At 36.8% G+C, this 12,510-nt stretch overlaps 1 protein-coding gene and 1 non-coding gene across 2 annotated transcripts in view; both read left to right on the forward strand.

Moving 5' to 3' along the window:
* LOC113249008 (eukaryotic translation initiation factor 2 subunit 3, X-linked-like) overlaps nt 1-3,113 on the forward strand; it is a 41,110-nt gene extending 37,997 nt beyond the window's left edge. The window contains exon 12 of the mRNA XM_026490590.4: nt 2,691-3,113. Coding sequence (XP_026346375.1) covers nt 2,691-2,754 — 64 coding nt within the window. The 3' untranslated portion in view covers nt 2,755-3,113. The remainder of the gene's footprint in view (nt 1-2,690) is intronic.
* A 9,042-nt stretch (nt 3,114-12,155) lies between these two features.
* Nucleotides 12,156-12,262, forward strand: LOC113249009 (U6 spliceosomal RNA). Its single transcript, XR_003313673.1, has one exon. It is a non-coding gene; the product is annotated as a U6 spliceosomal RNA (small nuclear RNA).
* Nucleotides 12,263-12,510: the final 248 nt, after the last annotated feature.

The raw sequence follows: 12,510 nt of genomic DNA on the forward strand, positions 1-12,510 counted from the left end.
CTGACTGAGCCATCCAGGCACCCCTATTTCCTTCATTATTGAAATTAATTTTCTAGGTGCAGTGTTCTTGTTTGATAGTCTTTTCTTTAAACATTTTGAATATATCAGCCTGCCGTTCTTTGGCCTAAAGATTTATGCTGGAAAATCCGCTGATAATCTTATGGAAACTCTCTTACATATATTTACTTTTTTTTTTCTCTTGCTGCTTTCGGTCCTTCTTCTGCTTGACTTCAGATGGTTGATCACAATGTGTCTTGGTGTGCTTCTCTTTGGGTTTATCCTAGTTGGAGTTTTATGAGCTTCTTGAATTTATCTCTTCATTTCTTTGCTCAGTTTCGGGAAAATTTCAGTCATCAGTTCTTCAGGTACATTTTTAAAGATGCAGGGAAACATAAAAATGAGCTATTCAAAAGAACAAAATAAATATCTAGGAGCCATCCCTAAATAAGCACAAGTCTTAGTCTTACTTGAGAAAGATTTTAAAACAACTGTCTTAAATAAGAGCTGAAGGAGAACAGAATCTAAAGGAAAGAAGGAAAATAATATATTAAACAATGGGAATTACAGAGACAAAGTTTATTTTAAAAAGTAAACAGAGGTGCCTGGGTGGCTCAGTCAGTTAAGGCATCTGCCTTCAGCTCCCAGGTCCTACGATAGAGTCCTGCGTCAGTCTCCCTGCTCAGCGGGGAGTCTGTTTCCCCCTCTCCCTCTGCTGCTCCCCCTGCTTGTGTTTTCTCTCTCTCTCAAATAAGTAATGTTAAAAAATAAAAATAAAAAATTGAAAACTAAACACATTTTGGAGCTGAAAAATATGAGGATAATCGAAAAAGTCACTAGATGAGTAAACAAAGCAGACTGCAACAATCCTTTTCCTTATTTCTCTGTATCTTTGTTTTGTGGTCTTAAGTAAACTTTTTAAAAATTTATTTTTAAATTGGGGATTTGAAAAAAAAAGCCACCTCTGTCAGACTTTGCAGACTGGCTTCTTGTAAGAAAAGACTTTCAGTAATCAACCAATTATCAAGGCTTATGGTATTCTGATGCCTTTTCTGTGTTAGCATCTTTTCTAAAGCTATGTGTGTTCTTTCACCCAATTCTCCAATATCCACAGCCACTTTAAATGTCTTAAGTTTCTTGAAGGTCATCCTTTTTCTTTCTGAGTGTATTTCACTATATTCCTCTGCTCATAGTCTTTTCCCTCCAGGCATTTTGTAGTCTCTGTGAAGTCTTCACTCATTCTGCTCCGAAACCGTGGCTTAGGTGTCTCTAACCCGATACACAACTGTGCCACAATTCTCTTAGCACTCTGAGAGAGAACACAAATTAGTTCGTTGCGCACCCAAAGACAAGCCAGAACTTTGAAAATAAGTTCTGCTCTTCCCCTATAATTTTGGGAGAAACTGGCTTTGTTGGCTTCTTCTTGGGTGTGCCACACTGGGTAAGAAAATTGGCACCAAATTTCCTTCATTTTGAGTGTCACTGTCTTGGTTAGGCATTTGCTTGGTTGCTACAGATCCACGACAGTACATTATTTACTCAGTGTTTCTGTGGATGAACAAGGACCACCTCAACACCTCCATATTGATGTTTCCTCCTCCCCATATATTATTTATGATTGTAGTTTATATTTAGATGGGTTTGGTTCTAGAAGCTAAAGGTGAGTTACCAGTCCAATTTGATCATTGAGCAGAGCAGACTTTGTTCTTCTGCTATTAAGAGTAATATGTTGGGGGCCTGGCTGGCTCAGTTGGCAGAGCATGAGGCTCTTGATCTTGGGGTCATGACGTTGATCATAGAGATTACTTTTTTTAAAAAGTAACCTGGGGCGCCTGGGTAGCACAGTGTATTGTGTCTGACTCTTCATTTCAATTCAGGGCTGTGAGATTGAGCCCCATGTTGGACTCCACACTCAGCGGAGTCTGCTTAAGACTCTCCCTCTCCCACTGTCCCCCTCCATTTTGCTCTTTCTGTCTCGTTATCTCCGAAGTAAATAAATAAATCTTTTTTTAAAAAGTAATCTGGGAGCTCCTGGCTAGCTCAATCGGTGAAGTGTCTGCCTTTCGCTCAGGTCATGTTCCCAGGGTTCTGGAATCCAGCCCCACTTCGGGCTCCCTGCTCAGTGGGGAGCCTGCTTCTCTCTCTGACTGCCGCTCCCGATGCTTGGGCTCTCGCTCTCTATCTCTTTGACAAATAAATAAATAAAATCTTAAAAAAAAATTAAAAAGTAATCTGTTCACAGACTATATGTTCTAGTGTTTTACTTATTTTATTTCTCTTAATTTGTTTCCCTTACGGCCACTATAATGGCTTGATGTATTGTGAAAGTGCTGTTTTTCAAAGAGAAAGGAACTGACTTTTTTTTTTTAATTCAGTTGGTATGTTTTATCTAGTAGCATCGTTCCTTACAGGAAAATGAAGTGCTTTTATTTACTATTCTTAATGCGTACATAGGTATTTTTAAAGAAAGGTGTGTGTGCTTATGATAACAACTTCTTCCCTTTTCTTTTCATGCTAGCCAAACCCATGTATGAGTCTCTAGGAACCTAAGGAGATAATACAGACTTTTCTTTATAGAGAAATATGTTATGGAAACAGGTTTGAATTTAGAACATAGTGATAATCAGTTATGTAAGAATTTTATGATGCTAATGAAATAGGTTAAAAGTTCATGATTTCTTTTCTTTTTGCAGTTTAATCGGTTGGGGTCAAATAAGAAGAGGAGTAACCATCAAGCCAACAGTTGAAGATGACTGAAGAGTATCATTTAAATAGTACATTTGGATGAAGTTAGAATTTCTCTTAACCTGGGGATGTAATTTCAAAGCAATACTGGGGAATATATTTCATAGTTCATTACCTTAGTAGAAGCTGTAATGTTATTTTCATCTTCTTGTGATGAAAATTTAACTTCTAAATAATAGGGTCTACAATAGTTGCCCAAATTGGCAGATTGATGGATTTAATCCAACATTTTAGCAGAAGCTGATTATTGCTAAACATTATCAAATTTATACATCACTTCATGTTTGAAATGAAACAGCTGTTACAACCAGCCTTTTCTAAGGCATAGGTACCATTCAACCTGTTTAAAATAAAGTTTTTCTTCTTACTTATTATGACACATCTGAGTATTCTCTAGGCTTGAAGGGATTTTACACCAATAAAAACCTGAAGACGCAAAGTCTCCTTGAAAATCATCCCCCTTCCCACCCCATATTTTATACAGCTTTGTTTTTAAAATTTAGAATGAAATTTCTAGGCTTAAATTGTCTTTTAGAGTATGAGTGTTCATTTACATAGAACTTCTCTTCATCTTATTCTGCTCTTAGACACAGAAAGCTAAAACCTGTTGTTCTTAACCGTAATATTTCTAAACTGTTCCTTTGATGTAATTAAAACATAATCTAATACTAGTAATTTTTTATGCTATCAAATAGTGAGTATTTGTGCCTTTTTTCTTAAAATACTTAAAAGTTATTAAAAGTTACCAAAATTGCCAAAATATAATTTTAATCCGTATTGAAAAAAATCAAAGTTTACAGAATATGCTGATGTTATAAGCAATGTGCCAAGGGAAGTAAATTATATTTTACCTGTTTTTTAGCTACCGTATATTGAATAATTACTAATTCACTCATTAACTAGCCAGTGTATAACTGTTTAAAAACTGATAACTTGTGATACTATAGAAACTGAAATCTTTGCACTATTGCTTCTACTATAAAAAACAAGAACAAAAAAACATTAAAACAACATTAACATTAGGGAATTTATTTATAAATTTATTTTATGTATTTATTTTAAAGATTTATCTATTTTAGGGAGAGAGAAGCAGACTCCCTACTGAGGGCAGAGGCCAGCTGGGGGCTCAATCCCACAACCCTGAAATTAACCCAGCGCCCCTGTAAAGATTCTTATTATTGGAGTTTGAAGAACTCTAGTGGCTGTGCGAACCTTTTGGTATCATATGCAAAGTTGTTTGAATGCATTTTCTGGGTGGAATAAAACAATGTTTTTGTTCCTAAAATAAATGCATTTATGAAGGCATCTAGGTGGCACAGTCCATTAAGCATCTGACTTTTGGTTTCAGTTCAGGTCATGATCTCAGGGTTGTGGGACCAAGCCCAACATCAGGCTCTGTGCTGAACAGGGAGTCTGCTGGGATTCTTTCCTCTCCCTGTGCCTCTTCCCCTACTCATGCACACCCATGTATACATGCTTTATCCGTCTAAGTAAATTAATTCTTTTTTAAAAAAAGAAAAAGATAAAAGGGTTTCTCAACCTAAGAATAGAAGCAGTGGGAGTAGACTTATGCTTAATTTATTAAAAGTGCCGTGTATATAAAAAAAATCATTTTAATCTAACTTGTGCTTGAAGTAACTACCATTAACTTTTTTTTTAGTAGTAGGGTAAGTGGCTGGCGTAGTCAGTAGAGCATGCAACTCTCAATCTCTGGATCTTGAGTTCAAGCCCCATGTTGGGCATGGAGCCTACTTAAAAAAAAAAAAAGAATTTAAGTACTTACTGTATATTTCACACCAAGTTATTTGTATATAGCAATTTGTTACAAAATCACACTTAGCTAGGTCCAAGTGTACTTATCCCCATTTTAAACTGAAGAAACTGAGGGTCAAAGAAGTTTGCTCAAGTCTCTAAATAAGGGAATTGGAAATCTAACCTGAGTAATTTGGCTGTCACGTTTTTACCTTAACCATAAGGTTACACTGCCTTTCTTGGACAGTTTATTTTGCATTTGTTAGGTGCAGTTGTTTATACTTTCCAATGAGAAAAAGCTGTGTAAGGGTGCCATTCAAAAGCTTCTCATTCTCCCTTTATTTTTTTACTTATTTTGTTACTTCTGTTACTATTTTTAGTGCTTGTTCTATTAATGTTAAGATTCCCTTTATGATAGAGAACTCATGAATTTGTCTTGTGGTGGTTGTGTGAGTCTTTGCTTTACATATGTTTACATTAAGTACTGGTAAGTTGGACAAATGTCTTTTACCCTAATGAAGTAAATATCTCTGATACCGTGTTTTGGGTAGTAGAACTTAATCTACTGTTAGTGTATCTATGCCGGCATAGTTTTTGTTAGTATCTACCCATATCTTTTAATTTTTGGCCTTTCTTTTCAGCTGTAATTTTAGCCGATATTGAAGCATTTGGGAGTTAATTTTTTTTTTAATTTCTTTTGAAGATCAAAAATACTTAGGGACACCTGGGTGGCTCAATTGGTTAAGCATCTGCCTTCAACTTAGGTCATGATCCCAGAGTCTTGGGATCAAGTTCCACATCAGGCTCCCTCCTCATCAAAGAGCCTTTCTTCCGCCTCTCCCTCCACCCCTCTCCACCACCTATACACCTCTCACTCTTTCTCTCCCCCAAATAAATAATTTTTTTAAAAAACAAATATTTACATCTGTGCTTCTATAGGATACAATGAGCAAAAAGAGCTTTTAACTCGTTTCTTCAGCCAAACTAGGATGTGTATCCTATAATGTGTTGTTGGTTGTTTGCCAGCAAATGAGTTAGAGACAGGCTATAAATCATAAACTCCATATTGATATAGGAATTATCCCATAATAAGTCTATTGGGAAATCATATTGAGGTTTTCTGATAATCTTTCCTGAAATTCAGTGTGGTTGACCATTGACTAATCAAGATTTGAATTGCGTGGGTCCACTTACACATGGATTTTTTACAGTAAGTATTATAAATTCATTTTATTTCCTTACAATTTCTTAATATTTTTCTATAGCTGACTTTATTCTAAGAATACGTATATAATACATATACAAAGTATGTGTTGGGGGCGCCTGGGTGGCTCAGTTGTTAAGCGACTGCCTTAGGCTCAGGTCACAATTCCAGTGTCTTGGGATCCAGCCCCACGTCAGGCTCCTTGCTCAGCGGGCAGTCTGCTGCTCCCTCTCCCGCTCCCCCTGCTTGTGCTCTCTTGTTCACTCTGTCAAATAAATAAATGAAATCTCTAAAAAAAACAAAACAAAGTATGTGTTAATTGACTGTTATCAGTAAGGCTTCCAGTCAGCAGTAGACAGTTAAGTTTTGAAAGTTAGAAATTACACATGGATTTTGCGTGCACAGATATCAGCACCCTTAAACCCTTCATTATTCAAGGGTTAACTGTAATTCTTCTGAATTTAATTTTGTATAAAATATTTTTTCATAGTTGGTTTTTTTTCTAAGTAGGCTCCACATCCAGTGTGGAGCCCAGTGTGAGGCTTAAACTCATGATCCTGCAGTTAAGAGCTGAACTTGATCAAGACCCAAGCTGAGATCAGATGCTCAACCAACTGACCACCCAGGTGTCCCCTGTATAAAATATACGTGTATGAAAAACTTATACAACTGAAGTTTGAGGAGTAAAAGGCCCACTGCTCATTGTATGATCATTTATAGCCATGGAAAGGCCTAAATCTTAAAACTGGGATAGATTAGAGGTAGGTGGTGGTTTGAAAGGATAAACAGATGGTTAAAAACTAACTTTTCCTGTCTTTTCTTCCTTAGTACTTCCTCACAGAAAAAAATGTGAATGATAGAAATAGTTCTTTGGGTGTGGCCTGTTTCTGATGTGTACAAACCAACTTTTAGGTCTCCTATAGGTGACAGAAGTGAGCAGAAAGGCCCAAAAGAAAGGAAAAGCTAACTAAGAAATAAAAGAAATTTTAAGAGATAAATGGAGAAAAGGAACAAATGAAGGATATTACTACTTACTGGTAGTTAGTAGCAATGGTGATAATTATTTGGATTCTAAGTATGCAAAATGATGAAATTTCACTAAGGGGACCTCTCTTTTGTGCTATTTAAATGTTACACACATAAAATGCTATAGGTTTTATTTCTTAGGAGTAAAAATAGCAAAAGTGAAAAGATAGTCTCATTGACCTCTCTTTCTCCTGCCACACTCTGGAGTGGCAAATTTTTTAAAGATTTTATTAATTTATTTGTCAGAGAGAGAGAGATACAGAGCACAAGCAGGGGGAGAGGCAGGCTTTCCGGCTGAGCAGGGAACACTATGTGAGGCTCAATCCCAGGACTCCGGGATCATGATCTGAGCTGAAGGCAGACGCTTAATCACCTGAGCCACCCAGGCATCCCTTCATTCTTTTTTTAATAGCAAAGTATCTCATTGTATGGACATACATTATGTTTATCCGTTTGCCAGTTGATGGACATTTATATTGTTCCCACCTTTGTTAGGAATAAATCTGTAAAAATTCATGTACTCATTTTCAAGTAGACATGTTTTCATTTATCTTGGGTATATAACTAGGAGTGGAATTGCTTGGTCATAGTATAACTATATTTAACCACTTACAAAATTGCCATATTCTCTTTCCAAAGTAGCTGCACCATTTGACATTTCTTTCTGTTTTGGGGGGATTTCATTTATTTATTTGACAGAGAGGGAGACCGCGAGAGAGGCAACACAAGCAGGGGCAGTGGGAGAGGGAGAAGCAGATTTCCCTCTGAGCAGGGACCCTGATGCGGGGCTTGATCCCAGCACCCTGGGATCATGACCTAACCCAAAGGCAGACGCTTAACCAACTGAGCCACCCAGGCGCCCCCGTTTGGCATTTCTACCAGCAATGTTTAGGAATTATCTCTTCCCTGTCCTCATGACACTTATTAATTGTTTATTCTACTGACCCTACTATGTATGAAGTGATATTGTGGTTCTGACTTGCACTTTCGTCCATGTAACTGATGATTTTGAACATCTTTTGATGTGCTTTTGTAAGTATTCTTTTTATAAGTATTCTTTGGGAAAGTGTCTGCTTAGATCATTTGCTATTTTTTAATTTAAGTTTATTGAGTTCTAGGAGTTCTTTATATATTCTGAATATCACATATGATATACAAATATTTTCTTTTGTGAGTTGGTTTCATTTTCTTGATAGTGTCTGTTGAAGCACAAAAGTTCCTCCTCTTTTTCTACTTGGATGATTCTCTTTGGCTTTTATAGTTTTATTATAATGTATGTGGTAAGGATCTCTGCCTTTATTTATTTGGTCTTCTGTTTGTTGAGTTTTTTACACATGCGGATTCATGCCCATAGTCAGACTTGGCAGTTATTTCAGCCATTACTTCTTCAGATAGTTTCCCTTTTCTTCCCCTTTCTTTCCTTTCTTCTTCTCCTCCTCCTCCCCCTCTTCCTCCCCTCCCTCTTCCTTCTCCTCCTCCTCCTTTTTTTTTTTTTTTTTTGGAAGATTTTATTTCTTTATCTGACAGGGAGATAGAGAGACAGAGCACAAGCAGGGGGAGAGGCAGTCAGAGGGAGAAGCAGACTCTCTGCTGAGCACGGAGCCCGGTGCGGGACTCGATCCCAGGACCCTAGAATCACAACCTGAGCCAAAGGCAGACACTTAACTGACTGAGGCATCCAGGTGCACCTCTTTCCTTTCTTCTATTATGTGTAGTTTTTTTCTTTCTACTTCTGAGACCAGATCATTTCAATTGGTTCATCCTCCAATTTGTTACTCTTCTTTTGAGTCCTCTAATTTTTCACTTCAATTAATATGCTTTTTTACTTCTCTTAAATAGATTTTTTAGAGTAATTTTTACGTTTACAGCAAAATTGAGAAAAAGGTATGGAGATTTTCCATATTCCTCCTACCTACACACATGCATGCCTTTTCTATTATCAAATATCTCTGCACCGGAATGATTTTTTTGTTATAATTGATGAACCCACATTGATACATCATTATCAAACAAAGTCCGTATTTTATATGAGAGTTCACCCTTGGTTGTGTATTCTATGAGTGTTACAAAATATAATGACCTGTATCCATCATTGGTAGTATCATAGAAAGTATTTTCACTGCCCTAAAAATCATCTGTGCTCATGCTTTTCTTCCTTCTTCAAAGCCCTGACAACTTTTGATGTTTTCACTGTTACCATAGTATTAACCTTTCCCAGAATATCATATAGAGTCTTGCAGTCTGCCGTCTTTACAAATTGGCTTAATTCACTTAGTGATATGTACTTAAATTTCCTCCATGTCTTTTTCTTTTTTTCTTTACACCCAGCATGGGGCTTGAACTCAGTACCCTAACATCAAGAGTCGTGCTCTCCTGACTGAGCCAGCCCGGTGCCTCTTTCCATGGCTTTTCATGACTTGATAGCTCATTTCAGTTTAGCACTGAATGATATTCTGTTGTTTGGGCGGACCACAGTTTATTCATCCATTCACTTACTAGAGGAAATCTTGGTTGCTTTCAAGTTTTGGCAATTACAATAAAGCTGCTATGCACATTTATGTGCAGATTTTAATGTAAATAAGTTTTCAAGTCATTTGAATAGTACTAAGGAATACAATTGCCACATTTTAATAGGCTCACATTCAGTGTGGAGCCCAGTGTAGGGCTTGAACTCACAACCATGAGCTGAGATCAAGTCAGACACTTAACCGACTGAGCCCCCCAGGCATCGCATCCCATCTCCTGTATTTTTGATTTGCATTTCTCCAATGATCTGTGTTGTGGGGTATCTTCTCATATGATGTTTACCTTGGGTATATTTTTTGGTAAGAAGTCTGTCTAGGTCTTTCACCCATTTTTTAATCAGTTTTTCATTTTCTTATTCTCGAGGATTTTAAAATTTTATTTATTTATTTTAGAGAGAGAGCAGGAGCAGAAGCGGGGGGAGGGGCAGACAGAGAGAATCTTAAGTAGGCTTCATACCCAACCTGGAGCCCGATGTGGGACTCAGTCATACAACCCTGAGAACACAACATGAGATGAGTGGAAATCAAGAGTTGGGTACTCAACCAACTGAGCCACCCAGGCACCACTTATTCTTATGTTTTAAATGTTTCTTTGTGTATTTTGGATAATAGTCTTTTTTCATGTATGTCTTTTGGAAATACTTTCTTTTATCCATGGCTTGTCTGTAGTTGCTTTCGACAGTGTCTTTGAAGTCTGGCTTATCAATCCTTTCGTGTCATGGCATATGTAAAAGATATCACCATACCCCAGATCTTCTAGTTGTTCTCTTATGTTATCTCAAACAAGTTAGATTTCCATTTTATATTTTGGTCTGTGATCCATAATTTATTTTTGTGCTGACTGAAAGGCCTATGTCTAGTTTTTTTGTTGTTGTTTTCTGTTTGTGGATGCACCTTTGTTGCAACACCATTTGTTGAATACTGTCTTACCTTCGTTGTTGTATTTGCTTCCTTGTCAAAGATGAACAAATTAATGAGTCTATTTCTGGACTGTATTCTATTTCACTGATCTATTTGTCTGTTTAACAAATATCACACAATTCTGATTCCTGTAATATTATATTAAGTCCTGAAGCTGGATAATTTCAGTCTTTTGATATTCTTAGTTAATACACTTTTCAACTCTAAAATGTTTATTTATTCTTATTTGTTCTATCTTTTTATAATGTTTTCTACTTAGTGAGGGTCTGTTCTCCTGGATTCCTTAAACCTTTGTTCATGGTTTTCTATAATTATTTGAACACCTTTAACACCATTCATTTAAAGTCTTTGTCTAGTGATTTCTATGTTCTGTTCTTGTCCAGGCATAGTTTCTACTAATTTATGTTTTTTGTACTTAATTGTTTCTTAGCATACCTTGTATTTTCTTTGTTGAAATCTGGATATTTTAAAAATTATAATATTGTGGGGCGCCTGGGTAGCGCAGTCGTTAAGTGTCTGCCTTCAGCTCAGGGCGTGATCCCGGCATTCTGGGATCGAGTCCCACATCGGGCTCCTCCGCTATGAGCCTGCTTCTTCCACTCTCACTCCCCTGCTTGTGTTCCCTCTCTCGCTGGCTGTCTCTATCTCTGTCAAATAAATAAATAAAATCTTTAAAAAAAAAAATTATAATATTGTAATCTGAATTAATTTTTTTCCTTCTCCCTAGTTTGTTATTTATTATGATTATACTTTATTTGTTCAGTGACTTTTTAATACTATTTTAAAAGACTATACTTTTTTGTTTTGTATAGTTCTTGAATGTTTATTTTGTGCCTTTATAGCGATTTGACTGAAAGTTCCTTAAACACCTGGAATCCAATGAATGAATGTAATGGGCAATAAAACGAACAAAAAGAAACAAAATATTCTCCCAGGTTTGCAGGTTAGCTCTGTTTTGGAGTACTTTTTCAACATTCATTAAGCCATGTAAATTCTGCTTTAGCCTCCCCTCCCTACTTGTGCTGAATCCCAAGATTATACCAGAAATGAAAGCCTAAGGACTTCCAGTTCCTTTCTGAACATGCACATGGATTCTTTTTTATATTAAGGAGCTTTCCAAAGCCCTTATTCCCAAAAATAACTCTTCACCAGGTTTGTTTCTAGGGTTTCACTATACCTGTTAATTGCCCTAACTATAACTGTTTTGGAGGCAGTCAAATCTTTACTTTCAGTGTTTTGGGGACAAAAAGATGTACGCATCCCTGTGTTTATTTCAGCATTATCTGTGATAGCCAAGTTATGAAAAGAGCCCAAATGTCTATCAACGTTGAATGATGAAGAAGTGGTATATATACACAATGGAATATTACTCAACCATACAAAGAATGAAGTCTTGCTATTTGTAATAATAGCATGGAGCTAGAGTGTATTATGATAAGCAAAATAGGTCAGAAATATAAATGCCATATGATTTCATTTATATGTGGAATTTAAGAAACAAAGGAGCATGGGGGATAAAAGAGGCAAACCAAAAAAGAAACTTTTTTTCTTTTTCCTTTTTTTTTCTTTTTCTTTTGACTCAGAAGACGCAGAAGCAGGGGGAGTGGCAGAGAGAGAGGGAGAAGCAGACTCCCCGCTGGCAGGGAACCTGTTGTGGGGACTCGATCTCAGGACCCTGGGATCATTACCTGAGCCAAAGGCAGATGCTTAACCAACTGAGCCACCCAGGAGCCCCAAAGAAACAGACTCTTGACTCTAGAGAACTCACTGATGGTTACCAGAGGTTAGGGTGGGGGGGGGGGACTGGTGAAATAGGTGATGGGGGGGGATGAAGGAGTGCACTTGTGATGAGTAGTGGGTGTTGTATGGAAGTTCTGAATCACTGTAGTACACCGAAAACTAATATTGCACTATATGTTAACTATGATGGAATTAAAATTTTAAAATTAGCATTCAAAGGATGAAAAATAGGAAAAATATAGGCAATATTCACCTAGGTAACACATGTACTAAAATTGTAATGATACAGAGAAACTTAGCATAGCCCCTGTACAAGGATGACACACAAATTTGCAAAGCACTGTATATTTTAAAGAAAGGAAGGGAAAGAGAAAGATACGTCTCTTGGACATCAGCCTAATGAGTATTTTTCTGAGTCTGTCTCTTAAGCCAAGGGAAACAAAAGCAAAAATAAACAATTGGATCCACCTCAAAATAAAAAGCCTTTACACAGCAAAGGAAACCAACAATAGGAGAAGACAACTTCCTGAATGGGAGAAGACATTTGTAAATAATATATCCAAAAAAGAATTAGTATGTAAAATGCATAAAGGACTACAA

The sequence above is a fragment of the Ursus arctos genome, chromosome Y (genome assembly GCF_023065955.2).
Source record: "Ursus arctos isolate Adak ecotype North America chromosome Y, UrsArc2.0, whole genome shotgun sequence".
In the NCBI taxonomy this organism is placed as follows: domain Eukaryota; kingdom Metazoa; phylum Chordata; class Mammalia; order Carnivora; family Ursidae; genus Ursus; species Ursus arctos.